The sequence below is a fragment of the Bufo bufo genome, chromosome 6, assembly GCF_905171765.1.
Source record: "Bufo bufo chromosome 6, aBufBuf1.1, whole genome shotgun sequence".
NCBI lineage: Eukaryota > Metazoa > Chordata > Amphibia > Anura > Bufonidae > Bufo > Bufo bufo.
In genome coordinates this window covers 22,607,665-22,622,357 of record NC_053394.1, presented here as the reverse complement: position 1 = coordinate 22,622,357, position 14,693 = coordinate 22,607,665, and the positions used below count along the sequence as shown (strand labels likewise).

General features: G+C 46.4%; 1 protein-coding gene across 1 annotated transcript in view; it reads right to left on the bottom strand.

The window, feature by feature from the left end:
- The window catches only part of LOC121005464 (transient receptor potential cation channel subfamily V member 6-like), a 28,478-nt gene extending 18,259 nt beyond the window's left edge, over window positions 1-10,219 (bottom strand). The window contains exons 1-3 of the mRNA XM_040438233.1: window positions 10,102-10,219; window positions 3,769-3,891; window positions 1,751-1,888 (exon numbers count right to left, since the gene is read on the bottom strand). Of these exons, the coding sequence (XP_040294167.1) occupies window positions 1,751-1,888; window positions 3,769-3,891; window positions 10,102-10,219 (379 nt within the window). The remainder of the gene's footprint in view (window positions 1-1,750; window positions 1,889-3,768; window positions 3,892-10,101) is intronic.
- Window positions 10,220-14,693: the final 4,474 nt, after the last annotated feature.

Genomic DNA, 14,693 nt, shown 5'->3' with positions numbered 1-14,693 from the left:
ACTGATCATGGACAGTTAACACCTCAGATGCCATGTAAATCGGTGAAACTCTGGGAGCGCTGCACTCCCCGGCCCCGAACTGCTTCCCTGCATTGAGATCATGGGAGCCATTTGCTTTTTATTAAAAAAATAATAATAATATTATTATTATTAATAAATATATTTACCCCTATTTTCTGTATTAAAGTTAAACAATAAAAAAAAAAAAGATCATTGCTGCATCCTAAAATGCCAATACTATTAAAATATATGACATATTTATCCCGTATGGTCAACAGCGTAACAGAAAATAAAATCAAAATGGCTGACTTGATGCCTTTTTTCGATGCATCACCTCCCCAAAAAATGTAATAAAAAGTGATTAAAAAGTCAAACACGCTCCAACATGGTATCATGGAATTGAGTCCCCCCCCCAATTTCACTTAATTTGTTTTTTTTTGTAGCTTCCCACTACATCCTATGCAATATAAAATCATGCTCTTAGAAAATACAACTTGTCCCAGAAAAAACAAGCCCTCATATGGCTATGTGAACAGAAAACGAAAAAAAAGTTAGTTACATAGTTGATACGGTTGAAAACAAAAACATGAGTCCATCAAGTTCAACCAAGGGATAGGTGGGGACGCGAATCCCAGAAGGAAGCGACTCAGATTTTTGCACGTTTTCATAAGCATTAATGTTGTTTACTTCTAAGAATTCGTCTAAACCCTTTTTTAAACCCGTCCCCTGTTCCTGCTGTGACCACGTCCTGAGGAAGTCTATTCCACAGATTCACCGTTCTTACAGTAAAGAAGCCTTGACGCTTCTGGAGACTGAACTTTTTCTTCTTCAGTCGGAGGCAGCGCCCCCTCGTCTTTTGACAACATTTTACGTGTTCCATGTTTACATATTTCATCGTATTTTTTGTATGGCCCATTTATATATTTGTACAGGTTAATCATGTCCTCCCTTAGACGTCTCTTCTCAAGACTAAATAAATTCAATTATTTTAATCTTTCTTCATAACTAAGACCCTCCATGCCCCTTATCAGTTTAGTCGCTCTCCTCTGTACTTTTTCCAGCTACAGGGCATACTCCTTATGGCTCCGGGAAGTCGGAGTACAAAAAAGAAAATGCAAAAAAAAAGGCAAATTGCAAAGTCCTCAAAAGTAGGACATTTTTCCATAGATATTACTTGCCATAATATTCACAAAAATAGGGGACACATGGAGGACAGTAAGGGTACAGCTACCGGAAATTTTGGGCGCAACATGTGTTACATGTCCGTGTCACGTCCAAATTGTGCAGTGTAGTAGAGCAGCCATAGGAATGTATGGGGTGAAAGTGTGAATTGCATGTTTGCTGCGACTTAAATCCAGCACTTAAAGCAAACGCGAGTTTCACTGCAACCCCATTCAATCCAATGGCTGCAAGACGTGAAGACATGTTCCACCAAAATCCGCAGGGCATGCATACCCCCAATGACTGCAGCATCAGACTACGCAAGTTTTGTTGTAGTCTGTAGTCATGGAGACACATAGATCAGCGCTGGGGCTGTCAGCATAAGGCTAGGTCTACATGGCGACATGTGTCGCGCGATAGGGCACAACTACAGCGACAATTTTTATAAATGATAGTCTATGGTGTCGCAGTCGCAGCGTCGCAGCATGTTGCATGTCGCAATGCGACACCATAGACTTTCATTATAAAAAGGTCGTCGTGTAGACCTAGCCTAAAACAGCAGGAGATTTCTTCAGTAGATATCGCTCACCATAATAGAAGGAATTGGGTTTCAGTTGGAAGAAGGTGCCCACCGCCTGCGCCGCACACACATCGGCTTTACTGTTAATCAGTTCCTGAGCAATCGCCACGTTCTGGCGCATGACGGCGATGTGCAAAGCTGTCTGACCTGTCAGAAGAGGAGAAGACGGTCTCAGAACATGGCAGCCACCTGACGCCAGGCCTCGTCAAGGTATTTGGTTATACAGCAGCACATGTAGCACCCCCACAGCTACTGCCCGTGGGAGATTTATAAAACTGTCAAATAGGAACATTTTCTTTGTTGCCCATAGCAACCGCAGTGCAGCTTTCATTATATTTTCTGCTCTTAAAAAATGAAAGCGGTGTTGCGATTGGTTGCTATGGGCAACAAAGACAGTCTCCATACAATCTCCCTCTCTGGGTTTCATTAAAACTGTCTGTTGCCCATAGCAACCAGTCCACCCTAAACTTTCACCTTCTTAGTGCAGTTCAAAGGGGTTGTGTCATGAAAAATATTCTACAGTTTTCAAAAGCAGCACCTGGATGTAAATACTTTTGTAATTGCATGTAATTAAAAATTCTGTATAGTTACTGAGTTATTCAACAAAATCTATGTGTATAGCGCCACCTGCTGTTTGCCCTCTTCTTAATTTCTCTGTCCTGCTCACGGAGATGGACGCACACGTTCAGTTCCATCCTTGAACTGCCACCAGCTGCGGGAGAAAGGATATGCACCCTTACAAAAGGACCCTCCCCATAGCTGCCAGCTTGCAATAAATTTAGCAGAAGAATTGGAGCAATGAATGAGGAGATCTCTGGATCCACGTGAGGTACAGGGCTGGTTCTAGCTTTGTTAGAGGTGTCATGCACTAGATTAATGTCTGGTTTTCATTTTTTACAATATTCGTGGGAGAACCCCTTTTAAAAGACAAGGACAACTCAGTTTTGATAAACCAGGCCAGTGACGTGCCACAGACTTATAAAGTTGTTTAAAAAAAAAAAAAAAAAAGTGCCATTATTGCCCAAAGCAACCAATCACGATACAGCTTTCACTTTTCAAGAGCAGAATGTAAAATGGAAGTTGTGCTCTGGTTGCTATGGGCAACAAAAACAGTCTTTAAGGCCGTGATGCAGCAACTGCGGCCTTGCCCTCCTGTCTAGGACGCTGGTCGCATGAATTCGCCTCCGTGGTCACGCCTCCGTGAGCCCTAAAATTTGTTTGGCCATTGGCTGCAGTGTTATATAGACTCCAGTGACAGACCAGCAAAATGTAGTATAGTAACTAATTACTATACTAACTAACTAGTATATGACTTCAGATATCCAGATCTTCAGGATACCCTGCACCAAGCAATTAATTATCCTGCAGCGCCACCACTGGGGAAATGAGGCATTACATAGATCCCATTGAAGTCAATGGGTTTTCCACGTAATGTGAAGACATGGTGGTTCCTCACTGTGACAGTCACTCATTGAAGCCACTCTGGACGCTCATTTATAGATGAAAGTTCTGAATGGCAAAACCACCGAATTAACTTAAACAGGTTTTCTATCATTATTAATATAAAAAATTAAAATTAAAATCAGACATCATAGAGTACATGACAACATCTACCAAAGCTAGAACCAGCCCTGTATCTCACATGGATCCAGAGATCTCCCCATTTACTGTTCCAATTGCTCTGCTCGAGCTATCAAGCTGGCAGCTCCCTCCCCATCACAGCTCAGGAGGCAGTTGACGGATGGAACTGAGTATGTGCGTCCACCTCACTGGAGGTGGACGCACATGCTCAGTTCCATTTAAAAAAACGGAGGTTTGAAAACCGCAGAGTACTTTTCGTGGGACAACCCCTTTAACCAGTTTCCGGGTCCTCCAGTTGCTCTTCCTAGCCATTTTCTGAAATGTCTAATAGATAAGATAAGATCTCAAGTGGAGGACGCCTTTGTATTAACTTTGTGATTTAAAAAAAAATAATTTTGAACCTGTGTAAGTAATATTAGACAGTAATAATGGTAATCAGCACCCACCTTTGTACAGGTCGGAGGTCATGGGCAGGTTAACGAGCTCAGGAGCCCGTTCCAGCAGAACCTTCACAGACTCCAGGTTATCGTGCAGGACGGCCAAATGTAGTGCAGTCTCCCCTGCAGCTCCTGGTGAGAGGTTCATCATTGTGAGACATGGAAGGTGGTACGAGTTTTGGAGAGATTAAAATGTAACAGAGCAGGTTTTATAAATGCTGATATTCCTGATAAACGCCGCCGTGAAGTTTATACAAGTATCAGTTCGTATTAGGTTATACTTCTAAAGTGCTGCGGAATATGTCATCCCAATATAAATTAAGGTCACTTCTATTTTCCAGCAAATTCAGGGGTTGCAGGAATAAAAATGCCAAGAGCAATAGCCGAGATAAAAAAACGGTCTTCCATAGGTCCTAAACGTATAGAAGTCACAGCATAAAAAGCAGAAATAGAATATAAAAAACACAAAAGTAGAATAAAAAAGGTGAAATAATGACTACGCTTCCAGAAGTCTGAGGAGCCTTTAGTTGTGAGCACCAACCCTCAGGGTTTCTTAGAGATCAGCACAGATTCTTGACATGTCATCATTCCAGGTGATCTCATCCTCAAATATGTGCTCTTACCTTATATGCCCCACTTGTTTACCATTTTTCTGTCAAAACTAGTGGAAAAAAACTAGATTCATGAAGCTTTGATACCACACCTGTTTGGAACTGGTACTGTCGATTCCTCCTCATATTATAAGAAAAGGGATGTGACCCAGCCAGCTCTCCCTGCTTCTGCAGAAACAGCTGAAGGAACTACAGCCGGTTCTCATAACTGGGGAGAATCAGACCTCCAGCCCAGTCCACCTGCACGTAGAAAGCTGATCAAGTGTGTGAATTACTGGGGCACAGTACGTGGGACTATTATTTTCAGAGGGCACTCTGTAGTTCCTATTTTAAGGGGATGTGGCATTGATATATTCAGGGGGCACAGCGTGTGGAGCCAATATATTCAGGGGGCACAGCATGTGGAGCCAATATATTCAGGGGGCACAGCGTGTGGAGCCAATATATTCAGGGGGCACAGCGTGTGGAGCCAATATATTCAGGGGGCACAGCGTGTGGAGTCAATATATTGAGAAGCCATAGTTTGTGTGTGTGTGGAGCTAATGCAGTACCCCAGTACATGGGTATCTGCAATTGTTTGGTAATTTGCCATGATTCCATGCTATGTAATGTGAGTGTAGTCAGAATATCTATGCATGGTGTAGGCACAACAAGGGTTAATTATCCTGGCACAGCCCTCTTAGGGAGCTTAGGGTGTGGGCTGGCTCCAACCGTAGTCCCAGAGAGTTCTAGTTAGGTTAGGTCTACGCGACATCATGTGTCGCATGACAATAAGTCGCACGACAGATAGGGCACAACTACACTGCAACATTTGACACGCAACATTTTTTCGCACCAATGTCGCGCGACAATTTTTATAATGATAGTCTATGGTGTCGCAATGCGATATGTTGCGACTGCGACGCAACAGTCGCAGAAAAATCCATCTCAAATCGATTTTTTGCGACTGCTGCATCGCAGTATGTCGCAGTGCGACACCCTAGACTATCATTATAAAAATGGGGTAGTTGTGAATGAATTTCTGCACCACCAAATTCAGCACATGCGCCAGGCAAGGAATGTGCGTCAAACCGGCTAGTCCCAGAGCTGCAACGAGATTTTGCCCATTAATCGCACACCACCAGGCCGGGCTTGAGGCCTACTGGCAGCAACCACTCGTCGGTCTGTTGTTCTATACCTCGCCACAACTCCTGTGCGGTGTGGGGCCTGTCCCCCAAACACATCAGTTTCAGATTGGCCTGCTGACATTTACCCCTGGCTGTGCTGAAGTTGGTGGTGAAGGTCAGTCGCTGACCGGATGAGGAGGTGGAAGAAGAGGAGGAGGAAGACGAGTAGGAAGAGGAGGCAACGAATGATGCCCTGCGATCCTTGGCGGCGGAAGGACGTGCGCCAAACAGCTCTCCGCCTGGGGCCCAGCCGCCACTTACATTTACCCAGTGTGTAGTTAGGGAGATATAGCGTCCCTGGCCGTGCTTACTGGTCCACAAATCTGTGGTTAGGTGGACCTTGCCACAGATGGCGTTGCGCAGTGCACACTTGATTATATCAGATACTTGGTTGTGCAGGGAGGGCACGGCTCTCTTGGAGAAGTAGTGGCGGCTGGGAACGACGTACTGTGGGACAGCAAGCGACATGAGCTGTTTGAAGCTGTGTGTGTCCACCAGCCTGAATGACAGCATTTCATAGGCCAATAGTTTAGAAATACTGGCATTCAGGGCCAGTGATAGAGGGTGGCTAGGTGGGAATTTACGCTTTCTCTCAAAGGTTTGTGAGATGGAGAGCTGAACGCTTCCGTGTGACATGGTGGAGATGCTTGGTGACGGAGGTGGTGTTGTTGGTGGCACATCCACCGTTTGCTGGGCGGCAGGTGCCAACGTTCCGGCGGAGGAAGAGGCCGAGGCAGCAGCAGAAGAGGGAGCAGGAGGGGCCTGAGCCCTTTCTTGGTTTTGAAGGTGCTTACTCCACTGCAGCCCGTGTCTCGCATGTAGATGCCTGGTCATGCAGGTTGTGCTAAGGTTCAGAACGTTAATGCCTCGCTTCAGGCTCTGATGGCACAGCGTGCAAACCACTCGAGTCTTGTCGTCAGCACATTGTGTGAAGAAGTGCCATGCCAGGGAACTCCTTGAAGATGCCTTTGGTGTGCTCGGTCCCTGGTGACAGTGGCCAGTAGCAGGCAAACTGTTTTGGCGACGGCTGCTCTGCTTTTGCACCCTGCTCCCGCTTTTGCTACGCTGTTGGCTCGGTCTCACCACTGCCTCTTCCTCTGAAAGTCAGTGGCACGACCTTCATTCCATGTGGGGTCTAGGACCTTATCGTCCCCTGCATCGTCTTCCACCCAGTCTTCCTCCCTGACCTCCTTTTCGGTCTGCACACTACAGAAAGACGCAGCAGTTGGCACCTGTGTTTGGTCATCAGAGACGTGCTGAGGTGGTATTCCCATGTCCTCATCAGGAAACATAAGTGGTTGTGCGTCAGTGCATTCTATGTCTTCCACCCCTGGGGAAGGGGTAGGTGGATGCCCTTGGGAAACCCTGCCAGCAGAGTCTTCAAACAGCATAAGAGACTGCTGCATGACTTCAGGTTCAGACAGGTTTCCCGATATGCACGGGGGTGATGTTAAAGACTGATGGGCATGGGTTTCAGGCGCCACCTGTGCACTTTCTGCAGAAGACTGGGTGGGAGATAATGTGAACGTGCTGGATCCACTGTCGGACATCCAATTGCCTAGCGCCTGTACTTGCTCAGGAACGGCATTAGGCCCGACCAAATATCGCTGTAGATTCTGGCGGCTACTGGGACCTGAGGTAGTAGGTTCAGTAGGACGTGTAGCTGTGGCAGAACGGCCACGTCCTTTCCCTGCACCAGAGGCTCCACCAACACGACCATGACCGCGTCCCTTATTAGATGTTTGCCTCATAGTTAGCGTTTACAGAGCAAAGTAAAAAGTGGTTAAGTCTGTTAAAAAAAATTAACCGCCAATAAAAACCCTGATGTAGGGTATTGCACTCAATATTTTTTTTTTAACTCTATATGACAGCTGTATTTGTGGCCTCAGGCTAGGTCTACACGACGACAATGGATTTTCTGCGACTGTTGCATCGCAGTCGCAGCATGTTGCAGTGCGACACCATAGACTGCCATTATAAAAATTGTCCAGCGACATTGGTGCAACAAAATGTTGCGCGACAAATGTCGCCGTGTAGACCTAGCCTAAATGTGACAGTCACTTATGCACGTGTAATCCCAGATGTGCAGTATATCAGAGGGTTTTTTCACCCTAACCAAAAAGCTGTATTTCTGTCCTAAATGTGACAGTCACTTATGCTTGTCTAATCCCAGATGTGCAGTATATTAGAGGGTTTTTTCACCCCAGTATGCCAAAGCTGTATTTCTGGACTTGCAGCTAGCCTATGCTGGTGCACGATCGTTGCATAAAATGGCTGCCGATCAGGTATTGATAATGATGAAATGAAGAAAACAAAAGTTCGTTTTCAGCAGTAGTTGGCTCAGGGCAGGCTTAAAGAAATTGTGCACTGCACCCACAAAACACTTTTTCTGTAGATTGCTGAGTACATAAACCAGTTCTTGATAAGATTTCTCCCTGATCTCGTCCTCACAGCAGCTGCAGCCTCTCCCTACACTAATCCGAGCAGAGTGACGGGAGGCGCTACGTGACTCCAGCTTAAATAGAAGCTGGGTCACATGCTCCAGTTGGCCAATCACAGCCATGCCAATAGTAGGCATGGCTGTGATGGCCTTTTGGGGCAAGTAGTATGACGCTTGTTGATTGGCTGCTTTGCAGCCTTTCAAAAAGCGCCATAAAAATTGCCGAACACCGAACCCGAACTTTTACGTAAATGTTCGGGTCCGGGTGCCGAAAAACCTAAAGTTCGGGTTCGCTCAACTCTAGTCAGAACCATTCAAACATTAGAGCATCTTGATGACATCCTCAAAATATATCAGATACTGTAGATATGTTAGAGTCATATCAGTAGTGGTCTGGGAATTCCCCTTTAGGATAACTCCAGATATATCAGAGTTTGGCCTCCATAGCATATCCACAATGAATGCTCAGCAGAGTCTTCATTTGCTTTATGCAGATTTGCTGTGGATTTCATGGATTGGAAAGGGTGAAATTGATGGTAAAAATTGTTGGCATTGTGACAATTTGACAAGCTACAGATTTCAGCATTTCTTCTGCTACATGTGGATATTGGAAGCTCCAGCCACATGTATTGTACAGTAAATGGTGGAACTTTACTATCTCCACCTGCTGCTTTACAGATTCTGCTGGACTTGATGTGTAGAGATATACCTCCGCTTATATGGCATACGATGGAACGGGTCACTCATTTTGAACAAAATCTGTAAACGTATGAAAAGGAAGGCATACTGGGTGCAATGGAGGCCTTATGGACAGAAATGTGCGTCATGTCTGTGTGCATGTAATGGTACCAGTAAGGTAATGGCAATTATGATGGCCATACGCTTTACGTAGCCGACAGACAAAAGCTTAGCCTACAGCTGTCTATTGGCCGGTGCACCCATACACATTAGATGGTCACCGTCACCGCATTCCACCGAAATCACCCAACACATTTAGGATATGTTCAGTCGGAGGATTTTGTTTGAAACTAAATCAGCCGTGTATCCTACGGCAGAAATTACTGCCCGCTCTTGGTTTAGCTCCACTGAATACCGCTGAACAGCAGGCCGGCTCCCTCTGCACGCTCTGGGAAACTGCACTGCAAATGCCATTGGACGCATGAACTGCGGCACTGCTTCCCATTGAAATTAATGGGAGGTGGTTCCAGTGTAGATTTGTCCCAGTTTTCTGCATCAAATCCGCTCTAAAAAGCACACCTAAAAAGCTTTGTCTGAAGACACCTTTATACTGATGGTTGAAACCTTGCCTACAAGCAGTGTCAGACTAAGGACTCATGCACATGCGTATTTTCTTTCCGTGTCCGTTCCGTATTTTTTTTTTTTAGCAGTCCTTATGCGGAACCATTCTTTTTATAGGTCCGCAAAAAAAAAATATAAAATAAGGAAGTTACTATGTGTGCATTCTGTTTCCATATGTCCGTTCTGCAAAAAAAATAGAACATGTCCTATAATTGTCCACATTACAGACAAGGATAGAACTGTTCTATTAGGGGCCGGCTGTTCCATTCCACAAAATACAGAATGCACACAGATGTCTTCCGTATATTTTGTGGATCAGTTTTTTTTGAGTCTTAGGTCCACCAGAAGAAATTAATCGGCCCGCTGTCAATCTAGAACACACCTAGATCTACCAAATTATGCAGTTACCAGTTCAGCCTGTGCAACAAAAACAAGAAGCAAATGATTGGACTTTTGGAGCCCATTAGTGGACCCACCAGTGGAACAAGGAGTCCTTCTATAGAGCAGTAGGCACCATGGGATGCATTGTGCAGAGCCAAGTTCCTGGGTTCTTTTCTCCCAAATCTCTGTATGATTCTGTATAAAACTGGAAGCATAGGTCTAGGAGCTGACAAAAGTCTAGGGCCTCAAAGAGGTCTAGGACCCCTCTGAAGCCTACAACCCCACAAAAGCCTGTGACCTCATAGAAGCCTATGGTTCACTATTACATTTCCATACAACTGTTACATGAAGCCATACAGGGCTCTTACACTTTAAACCCAAGATTTAGGGAAGAGAACTGCAGAATGAAATATGGTAGGAAATCTAGAATATGAGCAGCACTTACCTGTCTGCAGCGGATTAATAGCTTTACATGATAGAAGCTTCTTCAGCGCTCTTACACGGTTCCTCTGTGCACAGTACAATAGCGGCAGCTCCTGAATTCTGCAAAGCAAACAACCCATTGTTATTCCTCCCTTCTCCGCTCATTGTATGGAAACTGAAAGGTGACTCCACTCAGAGCACACAACTAAAGGTGCATTTACACGGACCGAGAATCGGGCAGATTATTGGGAACGACCGTTTCTGTGCAGCGGCCTACTGTCAAGCGTCTGGGGTTTCTCTTGCCCCTTAGGAGGTTTCTACAAAATATATCCCTCTAATAGAGCAAGTAGACGTGACGCCAGTTGCAGTTAAGCAACGAGGACTAGTGATGGACGAACATCTGCCGGGGCGGTTCGCAGGCCCTATTCATTTTAATGGCAGACGAACCTGAAAAACCTTCAGCTCATATTTGCAGCCAAAAAATAATTACTAGAAGTGCACAAATAGTCCCACAACATGGACAGTGACATACCAGATGTTTTCAATGTGAAATATCGGCAATATAATTTTCGCACATGCGCAAATGCACTATAAAGAAAGTATATTGGTATATAACACCCCGCTTAAATCAGCTTTTTTGGGGGCGACTGGTATATCACACCAGTAGAAATTGTTTGTCCCAATAACGCTTGTCCCTCTATATACCTGCAGTATCGCAGCAGAACCGCACACGACTGCCGCACAATACAAATGCACTATAATATACTGTCTAACATAGAAAGTATATTATAACATTGTACAAGGAAGGCAATCCATTAGAATATACAAAAGATAAAACGTAACCTTTAATAATGTTACTATGAGGGTCTATTCACACGTCTAAGTGTTTTGCGGATCCGCAATTTGCGGACCGCACATCACCGGCACTTTAATAGAAAATGCCTAATCTTGTCTGCAATTGCGGACAAGAATAGGACATATTCTATTTTTTTCCGGAAAACGGAAGCACAGATGCAGAAGTGCGGATCCGCGGATGCGGACAACACATTCCGGCTCCATTGAAAATGAATGCGGAACGGATGCGGACCCATTTTGCAGACGTGTGAATGGAAAAGATATCCCTCAAAATGAAAATAAATAAAATTATTAAAAAGTCAAGCAAAAATCATAGATGTGGTCGGCATTAACAAGAGCTCGGCGGCACCAAATCAGAAACCATATGTCCTACCACAAACCGGGGGGTTCCAGCGCACATCGATGAATCCCGGAGGGAAAGCAAAAACCATCTATCCCTGGGCTCGATGATGATGTGGTATTGAAGGACTGGGTGGGCAAAGAACTGTCCCTGATATTGCCCTACGGGGGGTGCTTTTCTGGCCCTGATAGCCTAACCACAGACCACCCGCCCTGATAAGAGCGACCCCGTCCGGGGCCCCTAACTTCCAGGTGATCACTATATAGATCTAAGTGTTTTTGACTCATTATAAAAGTATATCGCACCCCTCTGTATATCACACCTATCGATAACACACCTATACCAGTCCTTAAAATGTCTTTTGTGGCCCTATCAGCTAGCGTTTGGTGTCCCTAACAGCCTGTCCCTGCTCCACACAGCAACCTCTCCCTACAATGGCAAAACACTGAATGTAAAATGGCGGCCAGATCAGGTTTATTTATAAGGTAGGGGGTATGTCCATGTGCTGAAACGTCTCAATTGGCTGTCCTGTCCCACCTGATGGATGTGTCAACGGTCAAAGTTCTTTACAATGTAAAAGAATATGGCGGGCGCGAATTTCTCCATATGTTCGGCGAATCGTAAATGCGCAAAGTTCGCCGCGAAACGACCGCCGGGCGAACCACAAGGCCATCTCTAATGAGGACATGGAGTCCCCTTTATAGATGGTAGTGTTGGTACCCAGGGTAGGATTGCCAGAGTGGTGTAGAGTGGCCTACAGTGTCTCTGAGGGTGTTAGATGCACGTGTCTCGGTGCTCCTACATGGATATCCTTGGATCCCAGACGTGATGTGGTCTGAAGCAAGTGCAAAAAGATATGAATAAGGCTAAATGCACACGACCGAATGTGTTTTGCGGTCCGCAAATTGCGGATCCGCAAAAAAAACTGAAAACACATGAAATCCGTATGCCATTAATTTTTTTTTGCGGATCCATTGTAACGATGCCTAAAAAGGACAAGAATAGGACATGTTCTACAACCTCTCCCCAGGATGGGGAAGGCTAGACTGCCTTCACCAACCAAACTCCTCCCTCTCTAAAGAGGGATGAAAGGAACAAAAAGGTTCCTCTCCAGAGAAACTAGCTCTGCACAGATTCCCGCCATCTGCTGGTGAACCAGGCACACTACACTTAAACATTACATTGGCAAGGAAATGAATACATACACATTGCAGGATATGGCAATACATATGCAGGCTGACACATGATGCAGCAACCAAGATAGTGGAGGTACAAAAGAGGTGGTAATGCCACTCTTGGTCATTACACCTGCGCACAGTCATTCCCAACTATCTGCCCGTGTAAATGTGCCGCCGATCACCCAATGAACAAGCAAAACGCTTGGCATGCAGGCACCACCGATCATAGTTTCTGGGCAGCAGATCGTGCGGTCTGCTGCTCAGAAGCCATGATTCTGTATTAGGATGAGGGATCGATATAGCGATCCCTCGTCCTCATACTGTGAAGGAGATCTTTTTTTCCAGAGCCGCGGACCGGAAGATTGGCGGCGGCGCTCCAGAAATGCGGACAGCACACTGTGTGCTGTCCGCATCCATTCCGTCCCCATAGAGAATGAAAGGGTCCGCACAATTGCGGACGTGTGAATGGAGCCTAAAGGTATCATTACACAAAGCGATGATCACTACAAACGAGTTGTTACTTGGTGTAGTGAACGTTTCAACAATGACCCCTTAGGCGCTCCGATTATCGTTCACAAAATGGTAATTACGATCGCATATTCCATGGTTCGTAAAGCAGACAGTTGCATTTACACAAAGGCAAATTTGAGTGGCGTATTTAAACACACCCACGGCATAATCGTCTGTAATTGTGCGTGCATGAACGATTCCTGTTTACACATATGAAATCGTTAACGTCCAACAATGATTTTTGTCAAACCAACGAGAATTCTACCGATTCTCACTCTGTCATTCATTGCCTTCACAATGCTCGATAACGGTGCAGTTATTTACACGATAATAGGCTTGTGTAAAGGTACTTTCAAAAACGTTCCTCACCCACAGCATTTATCACAGGACGGGGGGGGGGGGTCAGACCACCAGCAATCTAAGGCTACTTTCACACTTGCGCTTGATCGGATCCGTTCTGAACGGATCCGATCATATTAATGCAGACGGAGGCTCCGTTCAGTACGGATCCGTCTGCATTAATAACTTAGAAAAATTTCTAAGTGCGAAATTAGCCTGAGCGGATCCGTTCAGACTTTCAATGTAAAGTCAATGGGGGACGGATCCGCACGCCTCCGCACGGCCAGGCGGACACCCGAACGCTGCAAGCAGCGTTCAGCTGTCCGCCTGGCCGTGCGGAGGCGAGCGGAGCGGAGGCTGAACGCCGCCAGACTGATGCAGTCTGAGCGGATCCGCATCCATTCAGACTGCATCAGGGCTGGACGGAAGCGTTCTGCTCCGCTCGTGAGCCCCTTCAAACGGAGCTCACGTGCGGACAGCAGAACGCTAGTGTGAAAGTAGCCTAAGACTGTCGGTAGTCACTTTTAGGAAAGGAGGAGGGGAAGGGGTAACCCCTTACACTTCTGGCCCCACCATGTTAACACGCCACAAACGACACTGACAACCAAGCTGTGTTCATAACTTTTATTGCCATTGTTGGGTGGTAGTCGGCCACAGCTAATTCTTTAATGGCATAAAACATAGCTGAGCCCGTGCGATCTTCCGGCCGCTGGACTCCCAGCGGGCAGGAAGACCCGCCCTCAAACGGGGCTCCGAACAACCACCAACAAGAACATGGCCTACTCGACCCCATCCTGGAGACCAGAAAGGAAAATATCCGGGGCGCGAAACTGGTGGGGTAGGAGGTGAGTCCCTAGTAGGAGACTGACTGACATTGGCCCCCATCGCTGCTGCTTCTATTTCGCGCCGCACCACCGGCATACACGTGGAGACGGGAAGTGTGGGAGCGCTGACGAAAGCGGAAGGGGCGGAGCTAAGGTCGCCGCTGCAGAGATGCGCTGGCCGGCCGGGATCGCAATAGCTCTGCTGCCAGCGCTTAAGGTATGCAGAGCGGGAAGGCTGTGACCGAACCTAGCGGGGGGCGGATTTGCCGGGCAGACCGCCTGCCCCCCGACGAGGCCCTAGAGCTAACCGGCACATCAAAAGCGCCCCCAGCGGTACGCACACGGCCAGGGGCAGAAGGCAAGGGGGAGCCGAGGCTGCAGAGGAATGAACGCAGCCATTCCTCACCTCCCTCCGCCATCCGTGATATAAACATATTCCTCAGGGGATCCATCACTCTTGTGCAGACAGAACGCTGTAATCTTACCCCACACAGCGCTTCTGCCAAAGAGGAAGGCAGGAGGAGACACAGGGTCTTATAAAGGGGCCCATATGCAGCATGCAACCATT